The sequence below is a fragment of the Macaca mulatta genome, chromosome 13 (genome assembly GCF_049350105.2).
Source record: "Macaca mulatta isolate MMU2019108-1 chromosome 13, T2T-MMU8v2.0, whole genome shotgun sequence".
Lineage (NCBI taxonomy): Eukaryota > Metazoa > Chordata > Mammalia > Primates > Cercopithecidae > Macaca > Macaca mulatta.
This window is the reverse complement of record NC_133418.1, coordinates 88,561,098-88,584,360: the sequence shown is the minus strand read 5'-3', so window position 1 is coordinate 88,584,360 and position 23,263 is coordinate 88,561,098. Positions and strand designations below refer to the sequence as shown.

General features: G+C 40.9%; 1 protein-coding gene across 5 annotated transcripts in view; it reads left to right on the top strand.

Moving 5' to 3' along the window:
* The window catches only part of CRIM1 (cysteine rich transmembrane BMP regulator 1), a 197,357-nt gene that overhangs the window by 21,455 nt on the left and 152,639 nt on the right, over nt 1-23,263 (top strand). For 4 of the 5 annotated variants that reach the window (XM_015112097.3, XM_077959728.1, XM_015112099.3 and 1 more), the window contains exon 2: nt 20,300-20,473. The exons of the other annotated variant lie outside the window; for it this stretch is intronic. In XM_015112097.3, coding sequence (XP_014967583.3) covers nt 20,300-20,473 — 174 coding nt within the window. The remainder of the gene's footprint in view (nt 1-20,299; nt 20,474-23,263) is intronic. 5 annotated transcript variants of the gene reach the window in all.

The window sequence follows — 23,263 nt, the reverse complement described above, 5'->3', positions numbered from 1 at the left end:
GGTGTGTCCAAGGGATGATGCTCATTGTCTGCATCTCCTTTAGTGGGTATCTCAGAATTCTTTGCTGCACCAACCACAGCAGTTCTCTTCCCTTTCTTTCGGTGTTTGTATTCAAATGCCTGACATCCTGACCTGCTGTGAGGGTTTTTTAAAATACTGAACACCAAGCTTCTTGGGAAAAGACAGGTATGTAAATACTACAAGCGTATAGCATTTGGGGGATGGAGTTGTGGGATTTTGGACTTTGTGACCCCCGTGTGTCTGCGTATCACTCTCTCTAATGTAGAGAGACAGAGCAGCAGTTCCTCAGCCCTGTCTTTTGTCTCTTCATGGGTTGGTCACTGATTTCCCCTTTCAGGGTCTGAATCCCTTTCCCTTGCCTCCCGCCATGTGGATTCCAGAAGGCCCACATGCAACAGCTGTCCTTGGTCAACCCCCAGCCCTGCACACAGGTGTTTTCTGCTGTGTGGAGCTCAGGGGCACTGTCTAGCCAGCTGATGACAGCTCACTGGTGGCACTAGTCTCACTCCAGTGCTGGCTCTGCCCCGTTGGCCCTGTTGCTTCCTCCTTGGAGGATAAGTCACCCCAGTCTTGGGGCATGTTACCCACCTGTATGGCTGGCACACATTGCATCCACTTGCTAAGGAGTGTTAGGCATACAGTCTCAAGAAAACTTTTCCAGTAGAAATGACTTCCTCTGAAATTTAGATGATAAATTCCATAGGGAGAAATCATGTTTTATTAATGAGAGACAAAATTGTGTACTAGTGGGAGTTCAGGCTCAGAAGCCAGTGCATAGTCTAGCCTGGCGACTTGCATGGTGTGTTACCCTGGCCAACCGCTCCCCAACCTCTGTTCATGATTTCCATCTGTAAAATGGGAATAGCAATAGTATCCATCTATTTTGGGTGGTTATGAGGAATACTTCATTCATTCATGTAAAGCACTTGAATAGTGGCTTGTATACAGTAAGCACACAGTTAATGTACATTGTCATTGTATCTTTGTACCTCAACATCTAACATGATGGTTTATACATAGCACATACTCATTAATGCTTTGTTGAGTAAATGTAATATTCAGAAGGTGGGAAAGTGATTTCCTCTTCTCTTACCATAAACTAAGAGTAATATTTGGTTGAAATAAGGCATCATAGGCCTGAAGACATTTACTCCCTAGCTGCTGGCAGGGGAGTAGAATGTTCCAAATCCTATGTTGATAACTCGGTGCCTGTGATTTGTTAGTCATACCTAACAAACTCAGTCTCTCAGGTGTTTCAGTAATATTTACTGGCTCCCAAGGTAATTTTGAAAGGCCAAAGCCATCAGGTGATTTGTTTTCAATAAGCGTTATTATTGGGATATTTCAGACTCCAACATGTGCGGTGGACTTATTAACAAGAATTTACCCTTTCTAAACTTAGGGGCTTACTCTGCATTGCAACTTATGTTTGCTTTTAAGGCGATAGATGGATAGATAGATGCTCTATAATTGAATAGCCTACTGGGCTTCTGTGTAGTCTATTCTAGCACAGCACTGTGTAAGTAGCAGGTGTTCAGTTAATGTATTTTAAATCAATGAGTAATTGATGGGATATTTTTCTTCACATTACATCACATTGAAGGTGTTTGTGAGGAAGTTTTGTTCGTGATTTTCCTCCTAGGCAGGCGTCACCTAACATGTTTCTCTCTAGCTGTGGGGTATTGAATTTGAGGCTGCTCTCAGCATTATTGCTCATCTCAAAGAGGAACAAATGGTCCCCCAAATGGTCCATATGCGACAGTAGGGGAAGGAGTGCCACCACTCATTTTGAGGTGCCTGGGCCATACTCTGGATGAAGCTCACAGCTCTTACAGAAGGAGGTAAGTCATTTTTTTTTTTAAGTTAAGAAAGTTAATTAAAAAGTTTATGCTGATGCCATTTCTTATGGCAAAGACTAAAGGGTGTATGTCTTTGTGTTCTCTTGGTGGGGACTGCTATCCTAAAAATAAGAGATTTTGATCCAGAGATTGGATTGTTCCTGGTGTGGCAACAGTCCTCTGACCTCAGTCATTTTCAAAGTCTAATGTCTTTTTGGCTAACAAAAGACATCAAGCTAGAGATTAAAATTTGCAGAAGACAGTTTTGTTTTTTGTTTTGTTGTTTTTTTGAGATGGAGTCTCACTCTGTCGCCCAGGCTGGAGTGCAAGTGATCATATCTACAAAGGTGACAAGAACATGAACCTGAAGTCCTGTTATCAGCATTTTATAAGTGCTTCTTCTCATTCTGAAAATATTTATTGATTTTAAAAATGAATTCTGTAACAGGATAGCAACAGTAGTAAAATCCTTTTTATGGAGAAATTTAGAGCTTTCAGCTAACATACACACATACTCATTCAAACAAAACAGCTTGTCTTGTTTTAAAGAAATATTTCTGTTGTCCATTGTACAAATTTTAATAACTTTTCTTTCCATTTTTTAGGTCTCTGTGTTCCAGATTTTTTTTTGTAACTGTGAAATCCCTGCCTTGTATTCAACTTAAAATGAAATAAATGTATCAGTGCAAATGAGTACACTGTGGTTCTTGTGTGGCAAAATCATGCAGGTGGTTTGAAGGATTCATCATTTTATTAAAAGACTAGGAGAATGTACAAATGCTTTCCTTCTTTCTCATGTTTTTCTCACCCAAACTGAAGTGGTCCATTTAAAATGTGATCTTCATAAAAGGAAGAGCTGTCAGAGGACATCTGATTTATGAGCCATCTGATTTGCTTCTGCTATAGTTCTGCTTCTGCTGGGGTATGAAAATCAGGCACTTTTATTTCAGCCCTGACAACAGTACAGCCTTCCCAAAGTATAAGAAGAGCAGCACGTAGAGGTAATATGCAGTCTTCTGAACAGAGCACTGAACTGGTTTTTAATGAAGGGTAGTATGTACTTGGGGTTCAAACTCTAGTTAATTCCAGAAAACATATTCTCTCGCTAATGTTGGGTCTTAGTAAATGAGTGTTCTGTGTTGAATCCTTGCTTGAGAGGAAGGAGGTCATAATTGGTCAGGGATTCTATTTCTTTCTTTCTTTCTTTCTTTCTTTTTTTAGAAAAGCAATTGCTTAGAATGAGATGAATCTATATCAGGGTATCTTTTTGTAGGATCATATTAATCATCTTACCCACAAACTTACTCTGTGGTCAAACTTTAGTCATAAGGATTTATTAAAAGCAATGGTTTGGTTAAAAAAAAAAAAAAAGAAACATATGTGTATGGGAGGAATGTAGACATTTAGTTGAAGTACAGTTGATAGACTTTGACCGCTCAGGGATATTTTCTTCACGGACTGTCTTACAGAGGCAGAACCTAACCGCACATGCTGCTTATGACTCTGATGCATGAATGGCAGCCCTAAGTGGGCTCCTCTTCACTTATTCCTTCTCCCCAATCTCTCCAGCACTGTTTTCCATTTCCTTCCCTTCCAGAGTCTGCGCTTATCAGTCCGGTACTCCTGTCCTCAGAGTGCCGGGCCAGCCAGGCCAGCTCCACATCCTCCTCCACAAGACCAACCTGAAGTCTGCCGGTTCATCTATTGATGCTACACAGTTTGAGCTCAAGCTCCTTATTCCTTGCCGGCTTCCCTTTTTTGAGTTCCAGTGGAGTGGTACTCTTGTGTCAGAGGGATTCAGCACTGCCCACTGTGTCATGGCACTCTGAGCTGCTCCCCTTGGGTTCAGATGGGGCCAGAGTTGTCCAGTCCCATCATGCTGCAGCCCTAAGCTCCAGAGGGTGACCTGGATGGGACGCGCATCCTGGAGCTTAATTTCATAAGCCTTGGGGGCCTGCAAGCAGGAGGATTTGGAAACCCTTGAGAGGCCAGGTCCTGTGGGTTTGAGCCCAGACTCTACAGAGTTAAAACCTACAAGACAAATAAATCAAAAGAAGGACATAAAGAACATTTGGGAGACACTGAGTCTGCAAGGCAAATAAATCCAGTATTGCAAGGGGAGGATTTTGTTTTGGGAGGTTGAAGTTTTGTTTGCCCTCCGAATGAAGGTGGTATTTCTATTCGTTAGCCAAAAAGACATCAGACTTTGAAAATGACTGAGATCAGAGCACTGTTGCCACACCAGGAATCAGAACTGTGGCATTGGAAGTTTCTTCAGAAAAGCACCTTTAAGCCAGCCTGATTTTACAGATTAAGGAACTGAGACCCATAAAAGTTTGTCATGTTCTCTTATTTAAAAAAAAAAATTTTGACCGTGTCTGTGGTTATGGCCTCTCTTTCCTGCCTAACCCAAAGAGGTCAAGGAGCTTTCTCTTGCCCACTCTGGAGGGAACTCCTGGGGCCCCCCGCTGCTCTCCTTGCCCCATGACTTTGTCCCAGAATACATAACAGTGGGCTGGATCAGCCTCTGCTGAACTTTTCCCTGCCAGCCTCCCTGCCCGCCTTCTTGCCCCTGCCCCTACCCCCCACACAGGAATCTAGAGCCCTCCCAGTGGTGGTGTGAAGCCACTGGAATGTGGCATTCTGACCCCTGGCAGTTGAGTGTCCTGGATGGACCTGGCCTGGGAAACAGGAAGGACTCGGGGGAGGGGGAGGGAGTGCCCCATGGCCTTGAGGTGGGATGGAGGGAAAGGAAATGCTGCCCAGTGCAGCCCCACAGGCAGTTCCCACTAGACTCCCACGCTGGGGGCGGGGCTGGCAGGGCAGGGAGCCTGTAGGTTTCCTCAGACCAGGCCTGTGGCCGGGGACCTCTGGCAGAGCCAGGCTCAGGAAGGTGAGCTGCCAGAGCAGTTGGGGTGAGGAGGAAAGGATGTGAGGGGAAGGAGGAGGAGCAGGCCAGAATGCAGAGGAAATTGTAGTAGGAGAGGACAAAGGTGATGGATGAGAGAAGGAATGTCCAGTGACTGTGTGAACTAGACGCACTTCTCACTTCAGAAACCAAGTATGTTAGCAGGAAAGACCCTCCTAAAGAAACTTCCAGCCAGGTGCAGTGGCTCGTGCCTGTAATCCCAGCTACTCGGGAGACTGAGGCGGGAGAATTGCCTGAACCCAGGAGGCAGAGGTTGCAGTGAGCCTAGATTGCGCCACTGCACTCCAGCCTGTATGATAGAGTGAGACTTCGTCTCAAAAAAAACCTTCTGTGCCATTTTTATTTTAGAGTAAAGCACACCCCGTTTGGAAACCCCAGTGCTTTTTAACATGCTCAGCTTTGGCAAAGGTAGAGTCACTGGGATTAGTGAAAGGGGTGGGTGCACATGCAAGTGTGAGGCCGACTGTTACTCACCTGTCCCTTTCTGTTTTCTGTCATTGGTGAACCCACCTGGACCACGCTTGGGTCTGTTACCTCCCTCGAAGAGGTTTTCAGAAAATCCTGAGGACGAGCCTCAGGGTGATGATATGCCCAGCAGCTCCTTGCTCCTCTCCAGGATTAGGGAACTTTGTATCCTCAGCTTCCTCCCAATTAAAGCCTTTCGCAGAATCAGGATGCAGAACCAGGGCCTGGAACCGCCTCAGCAAACCCTTGTGGAACCACTAGCAGGTCATTGCTGTTTCCAAACTGCGCGTGTTGGCAAGCTAGCTTTTCGTTGGGGATGTTTAAAATTAAATTCCATGCTCGTGGGAAAGGAATAGAAACTATAGGCAGAGTCTGTTTCTGAAACACCTGTTTTAAGTGGAGAGCGATCCTAACTGCTGCCATACCTGAAGGGCTTGTGTTTCCTGCGCAGCTGGAATCTCTCTGTGCTGAGTAAATTAACTTCTGTGCCCAGGGTAGTCTTGAATGATAATTAGTGCTCCGTGGCCATGCCGCACATCCTGTCTGAAGCAAGGGTGGTAATGTCCTTTCCTCTCTTCTCACAGGACATTATATGAAGTCGTAGGAATAGTGGCCCTGGTGCTAAGTAGAAATATCATGGTTATGGCACTAATTTATTGGGCCTACCAGCCCAGGTGTGCAGCACCCCTTTCCTTCACCCGGTTGATGAGAAAGACACCAGGTGAGGCCCATTGTGATGCTGCAGGCAGTGTTGCAGCTACGTCGGCCTGTGTCTCCCGGCTTAAGGGGTGCATCTTCTGGTCTGCCTTGAGAACCTCCAGTCTTCCATAAATTGGAAGTTCAAAACAATGGAATTAACAATGGAAAGAACAGGCACATACACATAAGTTTAAAGCTGTGCATCTCTGTATATTCTAATCCTTTGAAACTTGGTGATCATTATTGTTCGTTACATAGGATATGGATGTGATCAAAGCATCCTTTGGGAATTATCTGCGTTTGGTATTTTCTTTTTATATCCTAAAAGCTGTTAGTTCTTGAAATGGGTATTGAAGCTAATAAAATAGTAATTAGAGGTATTTCCACAAATTGTGAGCTTTGTCATTTGGGTAGTTTTTTTTGAGACTTCTTTTCCACTCTAAACGCCAACTTTAAATAGAATAACATGACAGAATCATGGTCTTGAAAAATCCACATACTTAACTGCATATGGGAATACATATTGCTGTAGCATATGGAAAAAGGACTGAGTGATGCATACCTGTTTTATTTACATTTTCTTTTGGAAGCAAGTTATTTTCTACATGTGTATGTTTATACCTATGTGTGTTCTAATTTGCAATGTAGAAATCTGTAAAAAATTTTTCGTTAACTTTGACATTGCTGTGTTTTTTTTTTTTTTTTTTTTTGAGACTGAGTCTGGCTCTGTCGCCCAGGCTGGAGTGCAGTGGCCGGATCTCAGCTCACTGCAAGCTCCACCTCCCGGGTTTACGCCATTCTCCTGCCTCAGCCTCCCGAGTAGCTGGGACCACAGGCGCCCGCCACTTCGCCCGGCTAGTTTTTTGTATTTTTTAGTAGAGATGGGGTTTCACCGTGTTAGCCAGGATGGTCTCGATCTCCTGACCTCGTGATCCGCCCGTCTCGGCCTCCCAAAGTGCTGGGATTACAGGCTTGAGCCACCGCGCCCGGCCCCTGCTGTGTTTTAAAATACCTGAAAGTTACCTGCTTCCTAGTCCTTGGAAGGCCTGAATTATTATAAAGTTTATTTATTTGCATCTCAGCCATTCCCAAAAGATTTTAAATGTGAATGCAGAAGTAGCAAATAAACAAACCTGAAACTTTGATACCTACAGAACATTTTTAAAGCTGCTGCTTTTTTTCCATGCAGTGTTGTTAGTAGAGAATAGTATTAGTTACCTCATAGAGCAGTCACTTACTCAGGTTTACCGTTCATTTACTTCGGCAAGTGGATATTGAGGCCTGCTGTGTGTTCAGCACAGAGTGAGTGTAGAAATGAGAGAAGCAGTTTCTGCTCCCAAGAAGCTCAGCAATTCCTTAGAATAAGGGAAGTGCTGGGGGTGGGTGTGCCAGAAAGAGAGAGGGATGGGTGGGAAAAAATTGAAAATCAGACTTCTTTGAAGAAAACATATTTAAGCTGGGCACGGTACGGTAGTAGCACCTTTCTAGGGTAGACAGGAGGAAATAAAACTGTTCCTAAGCAGAGCAGTGGGATCCGTAAAGGCCCATTGGAGTGAACGTGCATAGCATACTCAGGAAATCAGCTGATTGAGTAAATATTTATGGAGGCTCTGCTATGTGCTGAGCCCTCTTCCAGGTGTAGAAGATACAGCAGTGAACAAGACAAAAATTCCTACCAACTGGAGCTTTCTGATAGAATCAGCCAAATTAGTAAGGAAAACATACAGCATACAAGAGGAGAGAAGTGCTACGGAGAACAATAAAGCTGAGAAAGGGGACAGAGGCGGCCACAGTAGTGTCTTGTTTGCAGTTTTAATGGTCTGGCAAAGTCTTGCCGGAAGTTGAGTTTGATTGAAGACCTGAAGGTGTGCTGGAGTGAACCATGCGCGCACCTGGAGTAGGATGTTCCAGACAGAGGGAACACAAGTGCCAAAGCCTTGAGGCCGCAGTAGCCGGGGAGGGGAAGAGCAGCTGTCTGCACAGTGGGAGGTAACTGGAAGGTCAGCTAGGGCTAGGCACAGGCCTAATTTATCAGTGTGAGGGGTCAGACCTGACCCTGTGGTCAGGAGAGTGCCATCGTAGATTTATAGATACAGCTTGTGCTGTCATCTCTGGGACCTCCAAAGTGAGGACCCAGTGACTTAGAGCTGAGTGTCTGTTAGGTATAGAGGTAAGATGCTACACAAAGGAAACTCCAGTTTTGTAAGAAATGTGTAAATATGTTTTTCAAACATGTTCTTAAGACTTTTTAATGTTTGTGTTCTTGTTATAGTTGTCTGGTTTATTTCCCATGAATGTTAGAGATCAGATCGCTGCTGTGTAAATCATAGTCCACCCAAGGTGTTCATATTCATTTCTTGATACGGCCTAAGGCAAGAGTCCTGCTTTTCATTGTCCCCTAATTTATATTTGCTTCTTTCTGAAGAGTTTTAAAATGGATTTCAAGGACTTGATGCCTTTAAAATCAGTGGATCAGTCCCTGCGAGGTTTCTTAATAGGCCGCAGTTGTCTCTCTGATTCTTATTTCTAATTTATAGCACTACTGTCCACCTAAACATACACTAACCATGTGGATCTTAATGATGTTTTAAGAAAAAAAGGTTTTGACATACATGCCAGACTTTCACTTAAGATGAAACTGGGCAACTAGGAAATGGTATGCCGTACGTATGAAGCAAAGTTCATTGAATATTGCTAGCAAATTTAGTTTTGTTGCTGGGATAACCAGATTCTTGGACTGTGTAGTAGGAATAAATAAGACCAAACATAATCTTGTTTCACCAAAAAAAAAAAAAAAAAAATCAAAGGTTTGGGTTTTTAGGCAAGATATTTAGGGAAGATATTTCTTTGTAGATCAGTATTAGAGTTAATGGCAAGGATCAGTAATATAATTGTTGGAATTTATGTCACTCTTTCATTTATCTTCCACTTGGTTTATTTTGAAGACTTCAGGTAAATTATTAAGGTAAAGTACACAGCAGTGCTGATGTTGATTTGTAAAAATATCCCTTGCAAAAATGATTGCTTGCTGATTTCACAAAGTTATTATCCTGAAAAGATTCCTTATTGCTACTTCCAGATCATCACACCTTTTAAAAACTATTACTTGCTTTTCAGGAGTATTGCTGTGTATGAAGGTCTTAGCAAAGAACCTCTGTTTTCCTGGATGATAGATTAGTTGACATCATGTTTCTATTGGTGGGTTTTCTGTTCTGATGGCTCCAAAGGTGCTTCTGCAACTCTGTTTGTCTTGGCTGCAAGGTGTCATAGAGGGGCCTCTGCTTGTCCTTGTGGTTCAGGGACCATCAGCAGGGGTCTCCAGGCCATATTACTGGAGATGGACCTCACCAGAGTGAGATGGGAGAATTAGTGGTGTTCCTGCCTTTCTTTTCCCTGATGCTCAGGTCTTCTAGATTGACATGAACTTGAAATTTTGCGCAGCCTTTGACTACCTCACTTTCCTGTTTCTTCAGCTCCTCATGTCCCCTGCTGGGTGACAGCCTATATGGGATTCAGACCTAGGTTACTCAGCTTCCCTCCTCAGTAAAACTGATTAATCCGTGGAGAGTGCTTATTCCAGTCTCTGGCACATAGAAAGTGCTCTGTGAGTGTTAGCTGTTATCAGAAGATTAGTCTTAGAGGGTGAAATGTGCTTTATTATCTGTGCTACCTCTTCACCTAGTATAATGAAAAATGTGTATCCTTCAAAGTGCTTATTTTCAGAGCACCATATTTAGTTGTTAGAAGGTCTGGTCACATTTCTTTTCACTCTAGTAGTTCACATTTTTGGATGTGTGCAATTCCCATACCTAGTCTTCTGGTTTACTCTTGGTGATTTGACTAACAGATTTTAGGTTAGAGCATCCATTAATATTTATAAAATGGTACTGTGCATTATTCATGTCCTCAAGTCACATTCTGGCAAGAAGCATTAACGTGTGTCACATTATCTAATTATTGTCATAATATACAGAAGTGGCAGAAAGGGAGATTAAAAGTTTATTATTTAAGTTATTATTTATTTATCTAACATGGTTGAGGCATATCCATTCACTCATTCGACATGCCATAAATATTGATTTGTGGAAGTGTTGCTTAATATAGTATTGAGGTTAAAAGAAAACTTGAATTAATACTAATATTTCACAAGTAGGAATGCTGAGATCCAAAGATGTTTCTCTGTTATTTCTAAATAATTGACTTTTCTTCCTCTACCAACAAAGTTACTTTCCAGAAAAAGTTTGCCGCTCAAAGATTCACATCGCTTTGATTAAATTCATGTGCTTGTCCTCCCTATCCCTATTTATTCCTTCTGCAGGTATTTCTTTTGCTAAGCTACTATTTGCTAAGCCATATGATAGTTCAGTGATGAAGAGTAAAAAGTAGATCCTTAGTTTCAAAGAACCCATTTCTGGTAAAGGAGATTAGATGAACAATTTCATTGTGCTGCTGTAAGTGAAGTAATTTTAATAGATATGCAGTAGAAGTCCTACATTGGAAATCATATTTAATTCAGTCCCTATAGAGTGGGGAAATCTAAAGAAAGTATTAACCACTGAGGAGGAGTTTCCAGTGCAGATGAAGAGAAGTAACTTTCTAGTTAGAGAGAACAGCCATGAATGTCATGAAACAACATGGGACATTCATGCAATTCATAGTCACTCTTACTGGAGGAAGAGGGAGGCATGGCAGAGATGAGGTTGAAGAAGTTTGCTGGGATCAAGTCTATACTGGCTTTGCGTTGTTCCATGTCAGGGACTCAAATGACTGCACGTTGGACTTCATTTTGTAGACCATTGCTTTGCAACTCCATAGCCTTAAGAAGTTTGATTGAGCTGTTCCCTTAACACCCCTTGCTGGGTATTATTTACTTTAAAGCACCTCCGTAGGAGGATAAAACACTCTGAACCAGGTATGTAAGAGACAGCTGATGACCTGGCTTAATCCAAGGATGCCTTTTTTAGAGTATCCTGATGAAGAGATCAAATAGGGAATAATTACACATTTCTCCTACTTTTTTCCTCAAACAAGATTTATTGATTTTTTAAGTAAGAGTGTGTGTGATAACTGAAAATTGATATCCTTTGAAGCTGGATAAACATGGAGTTACATTTTTTTATTGGACATTCAAGTTCAGAGACAGCTGCGTTGCTTAATCATGGCCTGTGCCTGAATAGAAGGCTGATCTAGCACAGCACAAACATGAACCAGGGGAGAAGACCTGAGATTTTCCTTGGAAACTATTGGATTTTACTCTTAAAGCAGAGGGAATGTAAGAGAGTGAAGTTCTGTGCCACAGAGTGCAGTCAGACTAACTGCAGCTAGGAAAACATGTAAATGTGCATTAAATACCTACCTTGGTTATTCAAAAAATTTCAGAAATGGAGCCATTCAGTGTCTAACTTTGAGTAACTTCCTGATAAAACCTCAAAAGAGAAAGTGATTGAAATAATATACATCAAAGTATCTGGATGAATTAACATGCTGTGTGAGACTATTCATCAAAAGCCATTTATAAGATGTCTTAATAATCTTTCTGAAGTACCAGTTTTTTAATTTTGTTAACTGTTTTTGTTGCTTTTATTTTCTCCGTAGATTTATTATTTCCATCCTCCTTGATTCTTTGAACTTGCTCTGTTGCTCTTTTTTGGAGTTGGATGCTTAGTTCATTCTTTTTTTTTTTCACCTGCCTTTTGCCCTGTGAAATTTCCCTTTAAACACTGTCTTAACTGTGTCCCCATCAATGTTGACATATGGTGCTTCCATTGTTCTTCATTTTTAAGTATTTGGTAAGTTTCCTATAAACCCCTCACATTAAAAAATCTTTTTATTATAGAAACTTCCAAATACATACAGAAGTAGAGACAGTTGCGTCATGACAGAGTGCTTCAACAATTGTCAGTTCATAGCCAATCCTGTTTTATTAAATGAGGAGATTTACTGAGACCTCAGCTAGTGAATCCTCTAAGATGAAGATACTGGAAAGGTCCTGGAAAGTGATGTTCATTACATTAAAAGACCTTTGGCTTGCCTTACTCTGCATAGTGACTTTGTTTTCAAAACGAAGTCAAATTGGTCTGGTAATGGAACATTACTTTAAATTTAAATTATGGGCCGGGCGTGGTGGCTCACGCCTGTAATCCCAGCACTTTGGGAGGCCGAGGTGGGCGGATCACAAGGTCAGGAGATCGAGACCATGGTGAAACCCCGTCTCTACTAAAAATAGAAAAAATTAGCCGGGCGCAGGGGCGGGTGCCTGTAGTCCCAGCTACTCGGGAGGCTGAGGCAGGAGAATGGCATGAACCCGGGAGGCGGAGCTTGCAGTGAGCCGAGATTGCGCCACTGCACTCCAGCCTGGGCGACAGAGCGAGACTCCGTCTCAAAAAATAAATAAATAAATAAATAAATAAATTTAAATTATGACTGCCATAGGCATGTGATTCTCTGGCACTGTTCCCAATAAATTGTTAGCATTGTACAATTTCAATAAAGATGCTAGAATCAAACATCAGGATAAAGTCTAAAGGGGCCTCATGAATTATCCATTCCACGTCCTTTTTGTAATTAAAAAATTGGAGCTTAGAGAGCTAAATGCCTTATTCAGGGTCCTGCTGTGAATGAGTGACAGAGCTCAGTTTTGTGGTCTCCTGGGCCAGGGCCCTCTCCATTACACCATCCCCCACTGGGTTGTTTCTCCGTATACAGTTTAAGATGGCTCCTAGGTTAGGCAGCACTGTGAAATAGGAGAGTTGTGTCCTGTAGCCCCAGTTTCTCCCGTCCTTATTCCTTGTTTCACGAAACATGAAACTGGTGCTTCTCTTGTTAGTTGTATTGCTGAGGTGTATGATGGAAAGTGTAGCAAAGGGACATATGCTTATTAACAAATATTTTGCTGTAAGTTGATTTAGTATATTGGATCAGTGCTGCTTGTTTTTCAGTGAATTCCTCACTTGGACATAATACAAATCAGTGTTCTTGTTTGTTATACATTTAGATGTTTGCATCAGTTTAAGAGTTAGTCTTCAACGAAAAATTGTGTCCACACTTTAGTATTCCATTGTTTGAAAGATTCAGGCTTTGTCCACTCTGGTTTATAGTTACATATGCTTAAAATTGTTTCACTTTGTAGAAATGTCTGTAAAATACATTTTTGTAACGAGTCATTTCTACTGATAACCATAAATTTGCCCTTCCTGCTTTGCACTGATTACAGCACAAGGAAGAGAAGGAGAAGGAAGTGCCAGCTTTGGGTACATAGGCCTTAAGCTTGAAGCAGAGAGAATGAAAGCAGACTGTATTCGATTCCTCCTCGAGCAGAACTGAATGCCTGATAACAGCCAGCCAGGAGCTGGGGGAGTTAAGAGCAGCAATTTTACATTACACTGGAGTTTCTAGGCTGGCATGAAAAGAGATGCCAGTATTAGCTATTTGCATCTTCCTGTAGCCACAGGGATATGTGAACAGCTGGAGAATTAATTTGATATATATTCCCAGAAGCTTCTCTTCTGCCAACAGAATTCCATTACTGTGAGCTTCTGAGTATGTACTGTGAATTTGTTTCTTGCTTTTTAATATCTGCTATAGCATATTTCTGGTGAGTGGATTGCCATATAATGGGGTGCTCTTGGTTTGGAGTAAACTCTATTAACCTAAACAGATACTAGGTGGAAATGGTAAGAATCTGAGTATACAAATGCTTTCCACCTTCAGGTTGGCAGAAATTTCATATGAACACACAATACTTTGTCCAGTAAGTGCACTCATACCTGAAATGTTTTTTTCCATGTTAGTGGAATTTCAGACACCAGCAAGCAGATGGAAAGATATGTTGAAGGGCATAGAGGTTGAATCCAGGACCACTCAAAGCTGGTATTGCCACAGCTGGTTCCTGTAGCTCCTTAGCACAGGGGATCTGTATCCCCTGGAGCTGCTGCTTCACAAATCTAGTGTTGGTTATGCCTCCATACATCTTGTAAGAGGCCTCATCCTTCGTATCTTTCTCAGTGCCCACTTTCCTGCCCTCAGGATGGAAACTTCTCTCCAACTAGTCTTTGCGTTGAAAATCTTTCATGTCAAATGTAGAAGGAAAGAATTTCAGGCATCACCAAGAATATTGAAAGATACTCTTAGAGGAGAAAGACTTAAGTCCAGGACAAGACTGAATGTAGCTATTGGAAGTACAGGTGTTTTCTGCCTTGGCAACATATGTTGTTCACTCTTGTAAAGCAAATAAAAAAACCTACTCATATTCTGCAAAATCATTCATTACACTAAAAATAAGAGAGCTGTTGGGAAAAAATAGGGTTGGAGAAGGCCACTTAAGACCTATGCAACTGTGTGCATAGAGGATAAATGCAAACAATAAGAACTCAAATGAAAATACTGGCCCAGGTAAGCTGCCCCTGGCATTTATTTGCACCTGGCTCACTGGTAGCTCATCCTCTGCAGTCCTCCATACTCCGAAGTGCATTCTGCCTCCTTTCCGGGCATGGGATGTTGAAGATGTTTACTTTGCCTGTAGAAGAACAGTGTTATCAGAATTAAACATAACATGCAGTAGTTTCTTCATCATTGTGGTTTTTCTTTTTTTTCTTTTTTTTTTTTAACTACGGGGGCAAGTGTCTCCAGGCTTCTCATTTCTACTTGCAGTTTCCCCAGATAGTTTAATACAGAGGACATTTTAACCACCAGAGCAGTCATTTCTTGCACTAAAGAAAGGAATTTAAGCAAAATTTTCAGCCTTTTCTTCAGGTCTTCCATATACTGGTAAGACTTAACTGTGAGAAAACTTGCTCCTGATATTTATTTTTATTTATTTATTTTTTTGACAGAGTCTTGCTCTGTCACCCAGGCTCAAGTGCAGTGGTGCGACCTTGGCTCACTGCAACCTCCACCTCCCAGGTTCAAGCAGTTCTTATGCCTCAGCCTCCCAAGTAGCTGGGATTACAGGCATGCGCCACCACACCCGGCTAATTTTTGTGTCTTTTGTAGAGACAGGGTTTCATCATGTTGCCGAGGCTGGTCTCGAACTCCTGGGGCGAAGTCATCTGCCTTTCTTAGTCTCCCAAAGTGCTGGGATTACAGGTGTGAGCCGCCGCGCCTGGCCCACTTTTGATTTTTTTTGGAACATTAATGTGCTGGGAAAAAATCACATGAGAACCAGCAGAACATCTGTATTATACTGACACCATTTTCCTATTTACCAGTTACATATTAGCTAAATCACATTAAAGAAACATTCATTTTTATGGGTCCACGGTAACTGCTAGAAGACTTACCCAGCATTCTTTGTTACTCCTTGGCCCAGGTGTACCTGCAGGACGTGCTCTTTAGAACAGCAGTTCTCAACGTGTGGGCTACAGACTCCTGAGGAGCCCCAAGCTCTTTGCGGGTGGTACATCAGGTCAAAACTATTTCCGTAATAGTATTAACATTTTATTTGCTTTTTTTTCTTTTTCCATTTTGTACTAATGGTGCAAAAAAAAAAATGGTACATAAAACTCCTGATACTTTAGTATGAATAGAGGTTGTGGCACCAAATTGTGCTAGTCAGTTATTGTGTATTCACCGTGTACTTTCAGTAAAGCAAAATGATAAGTAATTGAACAAAATAAGAAAATAAAAATTAGTTTCCTTGAATGCCCTTGATCAAAGCAATACAAATTATTAAGTTGATTACATTTCAGCCCTCAATTACACATCTGATTAATGTTCTGTGGGATGAAATGGGAAATACACATAAAGTAATTCATCTGCATACTGAAGTACAGAGCTTGTCATGAGAAAAAGCAATATATTTCAAGATGTCTTTGGAACATCCAAGTGGAAGTGTTGGTTTAGCAGTTTAATACACCTGGCACTTCACTGTAGTACTCAGTATTAGACATATTTGAACATATGTGAATTTGAATTTATGAAATTAGTAGGTTTCTCTATTTTATACTTAGAGAAAGTACCCTATCTAATATCCTAATTTGGTATCTTGCAGAAATTATAAACTTAAAAATACGTTTGCAGAGGTAACCTCAGTTGTCTTGACCTTTCAGGCGAGGAGACTACATCTTGTCACGTTTAGGGTACCGGGAAAAAAACTACTTCATATTGTTAAAGACCAGTACCTCTGTTTTTAACTTTTTTTTTTTCCTGATCAGTCCAAGGAGAAACCAGGAACTGTGTTAGAGAATGAGAACCTTGATTCTTGTGGTGTGTATGTGGATTTACTTAGGAAAAGAGAGATTTTAAAACATAATTTGCCAAATGCTGTTAACAGAACTCTTGGGCTCAGATTTGATTTCTATAATCAAAGCTCATTACATTTTTGCTTTCAGTCCTTGTTGATTTTGTTAAATTATTTTAAAATGTAGTGTTCTGTAATACCAGAAAAGCATTTGTCTCAGTAGCATGTTGTACTTGATCCTATGAAGCAGTGGTTGCTAAGGAAACTGTTTCCCACGAAGAAAAACAAAGTATTGATTAGGAACAGGCAGAAAGTTGAAGGAGTTTACTCTCAAAAAAAGAAAATAAAAGTGTCTCAGATGTTGTTAGCTTTAGAGTCAGAGATGCTTCCTGTCTGGACATAGTGGCAGCAGTGTTTCTGAGGGGGATGGTCACCTTCACCTGAGCATCTTCAGGTGAGTGTGCTGCTGCTGCCTGGAAACTTCTGCTGAGAAAGCAGCAGAAAACAGCGAGGGGGCAGCGGCCTCATCAGAGGCCTTTTAGTTCTGATTCCAGATTTGGGGGAAATGGTCTTCCTGTGGGGTGGCAGAGAAAAGCATCTGGCAGTGAAAACCAGTTGGCTGTGAGATGGGCTGCATGGAAGGACTGTTGATGCCAGCCAGGTAATAAGAGGTTGAAGTCTTAGAGCTGAACGGTGGAGGAGGAGAGTAATGATAGGTGATGCCTACTGAGAAATGCGCCCAGTATTCCAAGCATTTCTTTGAAATGTGTGCTTCATACAGTGCTGTAATAGTAAGCTTTTAAAACAGGATTTGTGTTGTTTAAACAGGTTCTTTATTATATCTTGAAGCATAGTTTTCCTTGTGATGTTTTGTGTATATGTGTGTGTGTGTATATATCTATTTTTAATCATTTTTTAATTAGGCACTTTTTTGTTAAAGATACAACTGCATTGACCATACCAGTGACATGTATGTGTCTGTGTATATAGACACATATGTATAATACATGTATATACATAGGTGTATGTATATACATAGGTGTATGTATATACATAGGTGTATGTATATACATAGGTGTATGTATATACATATGTGAGGCTTCTTTGCTGGGGAATTATGGCTTACATAAAACCACTATGGTAGGGGCCAACAGGTCTGTGCAGATGTTTGTGGGAGCATGGAGGATGGAGCACCTTCTTCTCCTGGGGCAGGTGGAGAAGGCTTCTCGAAAGAGGTAACATCTGAGCTAGGTTTTGAAGGATGAGCAGGAGATATCAGAGGAAGAAGGGAAGGAGGTATTCCAGGTGGACGACACTCCGAGTAAAGCACGGGAGCAGTTCCTGCAGGTTTGTGGTGAGAGCCTCAGTGTGCCTAGAGCATTAGGATGTGAGAGGGACTGGTGAAAGACGAGTCTGCAGAAGTAGCTACAAGCCATGCCATGAAGAAGCTGATATTCTACAGTAAGAAGCTGGGACATTTTCTTGTTGCCAAGAGATAATTACTGGCCAGGTTTGTTTTTTGAGGAAGATGGATCTGGGGACATTGTGGGGAGTGAGGTGGAGTGACAAGAGAATAGTGGCAGGGAGCCAGGTTAGAAGACATTGTGGTAGTTCAGGAGAGTGGTGTCTTCAGGGAGTTCCAATTAGAATGGTGGGAAGGGATGTTTATTGTGGAAAAAATTCTGCAGTAGAATCAACTCAGTAACTGCACGTATTTATAAGAACAGTAATAAAGGTTTCCTCTTAAAACTATGAAGGAAAGGAGGACAGATACACAGAGTTTTTCAGTAGCTCAAATGTTACTGGAATTTCTTACAAGTTCTTTTAATTCCTAGGGCTAAACTGTCTTTCAGTTACAAATTTGCATATGTAGTTACAAAAATTCCTCCATGGCAAATCTGACAACTATAGTAAAATGCTAGTACTACTAGCATGTTAACAGTTAAACAGATAAGAAATCACTTGGACGCACATTTTATTATAACTGAAGACAAATATCACCTTCTTTTCTATGTTGAATTTTTTCAATATGGTATTCTTTTTCTGATTTTCCTTTCAGAGTACTTTAGTAATTTCATTGTTGACTTGAAGATAGGAATGTACCTTTGTGTGTATATGTTATATGTGTGTGTGTATTGCTTCTCTCTCTCTCCCCTCCTCTCTCTCTGTCTGTCTCTCTGTCTCTCTCTCTCTGTCTGTCTCTCTGTCTCTCTCTCTCTCTAGGACCAAATATAGGCTAAATAGGAGAACAAATTTTAAAACATAAATTGTGTGTCGGTATAAACTTCAAATCCGAAAGATAATCATTTTACTAAAAGCTGAGGCTTTGATCAAATAAGTGAGCCTGATCTCCTGAAATCAAAACACAAGAGATTTTCTATTCTCCCTTTTCAAAGGACCGCCCTGAAGCTCTTTATGTAGTAAATGACATTCTTGTAAAGACCGCTTGATGAGAAAATTATTTATTTCAGTCCGGGAGAGCAGACTTTTGTCTCACTTATGCGCTGAGCAGTGATGCCAGCAATAAAAGCTAACCCTATAAAAATCAGAGTCATTCGTTTGTACTTTTTTTTTTTTTTTTTTTTGAGACGGAGTTTCACTTTGTTGCCCAGGTTGGAGTGCAGTGGCGCGATCTTGGCTCGCTACAACCTCCGCTTCTCTGTTTCAAACAATTCTCCTGCTTCAGCCTCCTGAGTAGCAGGGACCACAGGCGCGCACCACCACATCCAGCTAATTTTTGTATTTTTAATGGAGATGGGGTTTCACCATGTTGGCCAGGCTGTTCTCAGGTGATCTGCCCGCCTCGGCTTCCCAAAATGCTGGGATTACAGGCATGAGCCACCACTCCCAGCCAAAAACAGATTCTTAAGATGGCATTTATACCTGCCTTAGTTTGAGCAAGAGGTTTAAGGTTTCTTAAATTCAAGTACTTTAAAAAATTCTCTTCAGATATGCTTATCAGAAACATGTTTACTATGCAACAAGCAGTACCCATTTCAGGTGGGTAAAGTATCTGTTAAAGATAATGTTAAGTGTGGGAAAAACCCATGTAATGGCCCAAGGATTCATAGATAGTCTAATTTCCTATGAGATGTTTCAACTATGAGGAATATTAAGAATTGAGCCTGCATATGATTCTGTCATATTCATTGCATTTTTTTGGAGCTGAGCCAAAAAATAGCTGATTTTAAAATGTACTTTATTTGTTGTGGTCTGCTCCATTCCCTGATCAGAACCTGATTTGGTCTCAGCCTCAGTATTCAGTTACCTCAGCCTGTCACTGAGCTGCAGGCCTTTAGTTTTGTTGTCGTTTCTGACTTTGGGTTGGTAGTGATGGATACTACCAGTCTGTCCCCAAATGCATTAGAGGAGATCCCCTCCACTGTGACTCTTTTGGTGGTGTCTGATTTTTGTTGTTGATTATTAGCTGCCTTAATGTAGTAAGTTGAAGAGCTGTTTTAAATCTAAAGTCGGTCCCTACCAATAGAGTAAAAAATTAGCTTTTTAAAGAGAGTCTCACTCAGTTTCCCTGGCTGGAATGCAGTGGGGTGATCAACCTCCTGGGCAAGTGATCCTCCTACCTCAAACTCCTGAGTGCTGGGACCACAGGCATGCACCACCATGCCTAGCTAGGTTTTTTTTATTTTTGTAGAGACTGGATCTCACTGTGTTGCCCAGGCTGGTCATGAACTCCTGGGCTCAAGTAATCCCCCTGCCTTGGTCTCTGAAAATGTTGGGATTACGGGCATGAGCCACTGTGCCTGGCCAAAACAGAACTTTTTAAAAAATAATTTTGTAGATTGACAAATGTGACTCTTGTAATTGTATTGAACATGAAAAAACCCAGGAATCTTTATTTGATATTAAACATTTTTAAAGGCATCTGAATTGTTGTTGTAATAACACATAAGAGAAGTAGTGGGTTTTTGTTTCAAACCTTTTTGCATATAGCTATTTAATGCCTACATGTATGGCTATTATTTCAGTTTTCTCAGTTATTATGAAGAGATTGGGTTTCATTCATTTGTAAAGTTTCAGCCAGACTGCCTTTCACAAATTGATTTGTCAAAATTGAATGTTAATCTTGACATCCCAGTGCATTTTTGCCCTCAAACAGGCCTTTGAATGAAGCTGCAAACACACATTATCTGGTTGTTAATTGTTTTACAGATGAGAACTGGACTGATGACCAACTGCTTGGTTTTAAACCATGCAATGAAAACCTTATTGCTGGCTGCAATATAATCAATGGGAAATGTGAATGTAACACCATTCGAACCTGCAGCAATCCCTTTGAATTTCCAAGTCAGGATATGTGCCTTTCAGCTTTAAAGAGAATTGAAGGTAAGCATTAATTTTTGTTAACCATCCAGTCGTAAGCCTTACCATTATGTAACTCTGAGTGGTAATACTATTTGAGCTTGAAAAGGCAAAGAGAAGTTTACAGAGAGTGGTAGTTTGTATAATCCCAACTAAGATGCATGAAGTTTACCAGGTGCTGATGTCATGTGTGTGTTTCCAAGACGCTGTGGAATGGCGGTGCTGTAGTGGTGTGAGTGGGGCCCTCTGTGTCAGCCCTCCTAGGCCACCTGTGCATAATGGATGATTTCACAAGCGGTGTGCTTGAGATCAGCATCTGTTGTCTCCAGGTCCATTCCGTTTGATTTACCGTAGGATGGTGCTCCATGAGGAGAGTCTGCTAATTAGAAATGCGGCTCATCTGGCATGAAAGAGTTATCTCTTTAGCAGAAATGGGAGAGTTATACAGTGATGATTGAAGGCTTAGGTTGGTTTTACTGGAGGGCAGGAATCACATAGGGCGTGGAGGGATCATTAGGCACTTCACCTCTGGAGAAAAGTCAGAAATTGCATTCAAGTAACAAGAAAATTATACTGATATGGCCCATAACTTTTGTATATTCATACATACAACTGAGAAAACACTTCAAGAAATTGAAAATATGACTCATCACCACAGTAATCTCCTGTGGAGTACCCAGAGCTTGGTGTCATGGCTCATAGCCAGAATTCAGAAGGAGTAAAGCCTGGGTTTGGGTCTCAGTTCTGCTGCTGAGCAGCATTAAACTCTCGTAGCCCCTGGTTTCTTCTTGAGGGAAAAAGATGCTGAAAGAGACATTCTTAAATATACCTCTTATCTCTAAAATGATGTCATTGTAAGATGGAATGGTTGGTAATCTAATACCAAGGATTCTTAAAGTCCAAAAATCAAGCTTATAAGGTCAGCAAAGCAGGACTGAAGTTTTGGAAATGTACTTAGTTTCCAAGTTATATTAAATGGTAAGGAAGAAGAAATTTGCAGTAGCCTACAAAATAACATTTCTCTTTGTATTTACCAGTGCTCCTGAGTCATTAGAAAAGAATAGAGTAGAAAACAATAGAAATAACATTTGCGAATTGCAGAGGATCCTAGAGAACATTTAGTCCAGTCCTTGAACTTGAACATTGGGAAACTGAGCTTCCACGCATTTGATAAGTATCAGTGCTAGTACTAACCACACCAAGTATTTTTCCTGTCACTTCATGACTTAAACAATACCATTGGTTACCTAACTCATTTTTGTTGTTCAGTTGCCCTTTGCTCCCCACACCCATTGCCTGCCATAAAAGAGTATTTTGCCAACTTCAGTATGTAAACATTTAGGGATATAGATGATGTGATCACATGTCTGTTTACATAGTTAATAATTTAACTGTGCATACACATTTAAACTCATGTAAAGTCATACAGCAATTTAGAATTATTACTTTTTGCCATTCTTACATTTTCAGGAAACTGTCCTGAATGGTGAATGCCTCACCATTGCTATCATTATCTCTACTCAGGCCCCCTTCCAGGTCATTTAATGCCCTGCTCCTGAACATGCCCTCTTCACTGCCACCTAAGTTGTTTGAGATGCAGCAGATTTTGAATCTAAGGATGATGCTATCACAGGAAGTTTTGTCCCAAAACCCAATATCTCTTCACATAAAATTAGGACAGTTGCATTTGCAATTAGTTAGGCATGTATTTATGATCTTTGCAATGTGGAGATTAACTTGATTGATTTTTAAAGTGATTCTAAAAAGGGTGTTTGTGAGATCCAGCATTTCCAATTCTGAGATCATTCCCACAGGAATAATTACTGTATCTGATTGAATTTCTTTACCTGTTATTTTCCAACTTATTATTTCAGATGGCTTCTGTGTAATCCAAATGTGGAATTAGTTGAGGTCATTTAAGGTTAATGTATCTTCTACAAACAGTGCTTTGTTATTCAAAATAAAGCACCAGGCAGTATGAGAGATCTTGTGAGAAATCAGGATTAGGGGATTTCCTTTTTCTGAGAAGGAATTTTGAAGGAAAAAGTGTACTTATATTCAGGTATATATTGTATATGAAAGAATTAGTGATAAAATCATACTTAATAAATATCCACGTCATTAATAGTGACAGAGACTTGGAATGCTATAGGACCTCAGTGCCAAGAAAGTATGATTTTGAATTGCGTGATAAGGTATCATGGAGGGTACAGTCTAAACAATTTAGAATAGTGATGATGATGGATTTCAGGAGTGAGGTCAACATGGACAAAAGAAGAAAATGTGGAAGTGGGAATCTGCATGACTTACATGGAACACACTAGGGAAACTGGTCTGAAAGAGCAGAGTTTTATGTTGGTGGACAATAGGAAATAAAGGTTCGAGGCAGGATAGGACCAGATTATGAAATGTCTTAAACATTGTGCAACAAGCTTAAGCCAGGTAATATGAGCAATCAGAGATTATTGTGGGTTTATGAACAGACAGAATCAGAAAGAAGATGGTGAAGTCAGCATCAGGCAGACTTTGGTTGTGGTGGAATGCAAAATGAATTAGCAGAGGGAAATAATGGCAGTCAGGAGGCTCATTGGAGAGCTTTTTAGCTGTTTAGATGTGTTACCACAAGAAACTGGACTAGAGTGGCAGCAGGAAAACAGCAAAGAAGAGATGGATATATGCACCATTTTGATGGAAGAACCTACGGTGTCTGCTAGCAGGAAAGGGAAGGATGAAAATTACACAAAGATGATTCTAGGGTTTCTAACCTGAAATAGTAGAATGATAGTGCAAGTTATAGACGTAGGAAGACTTGAG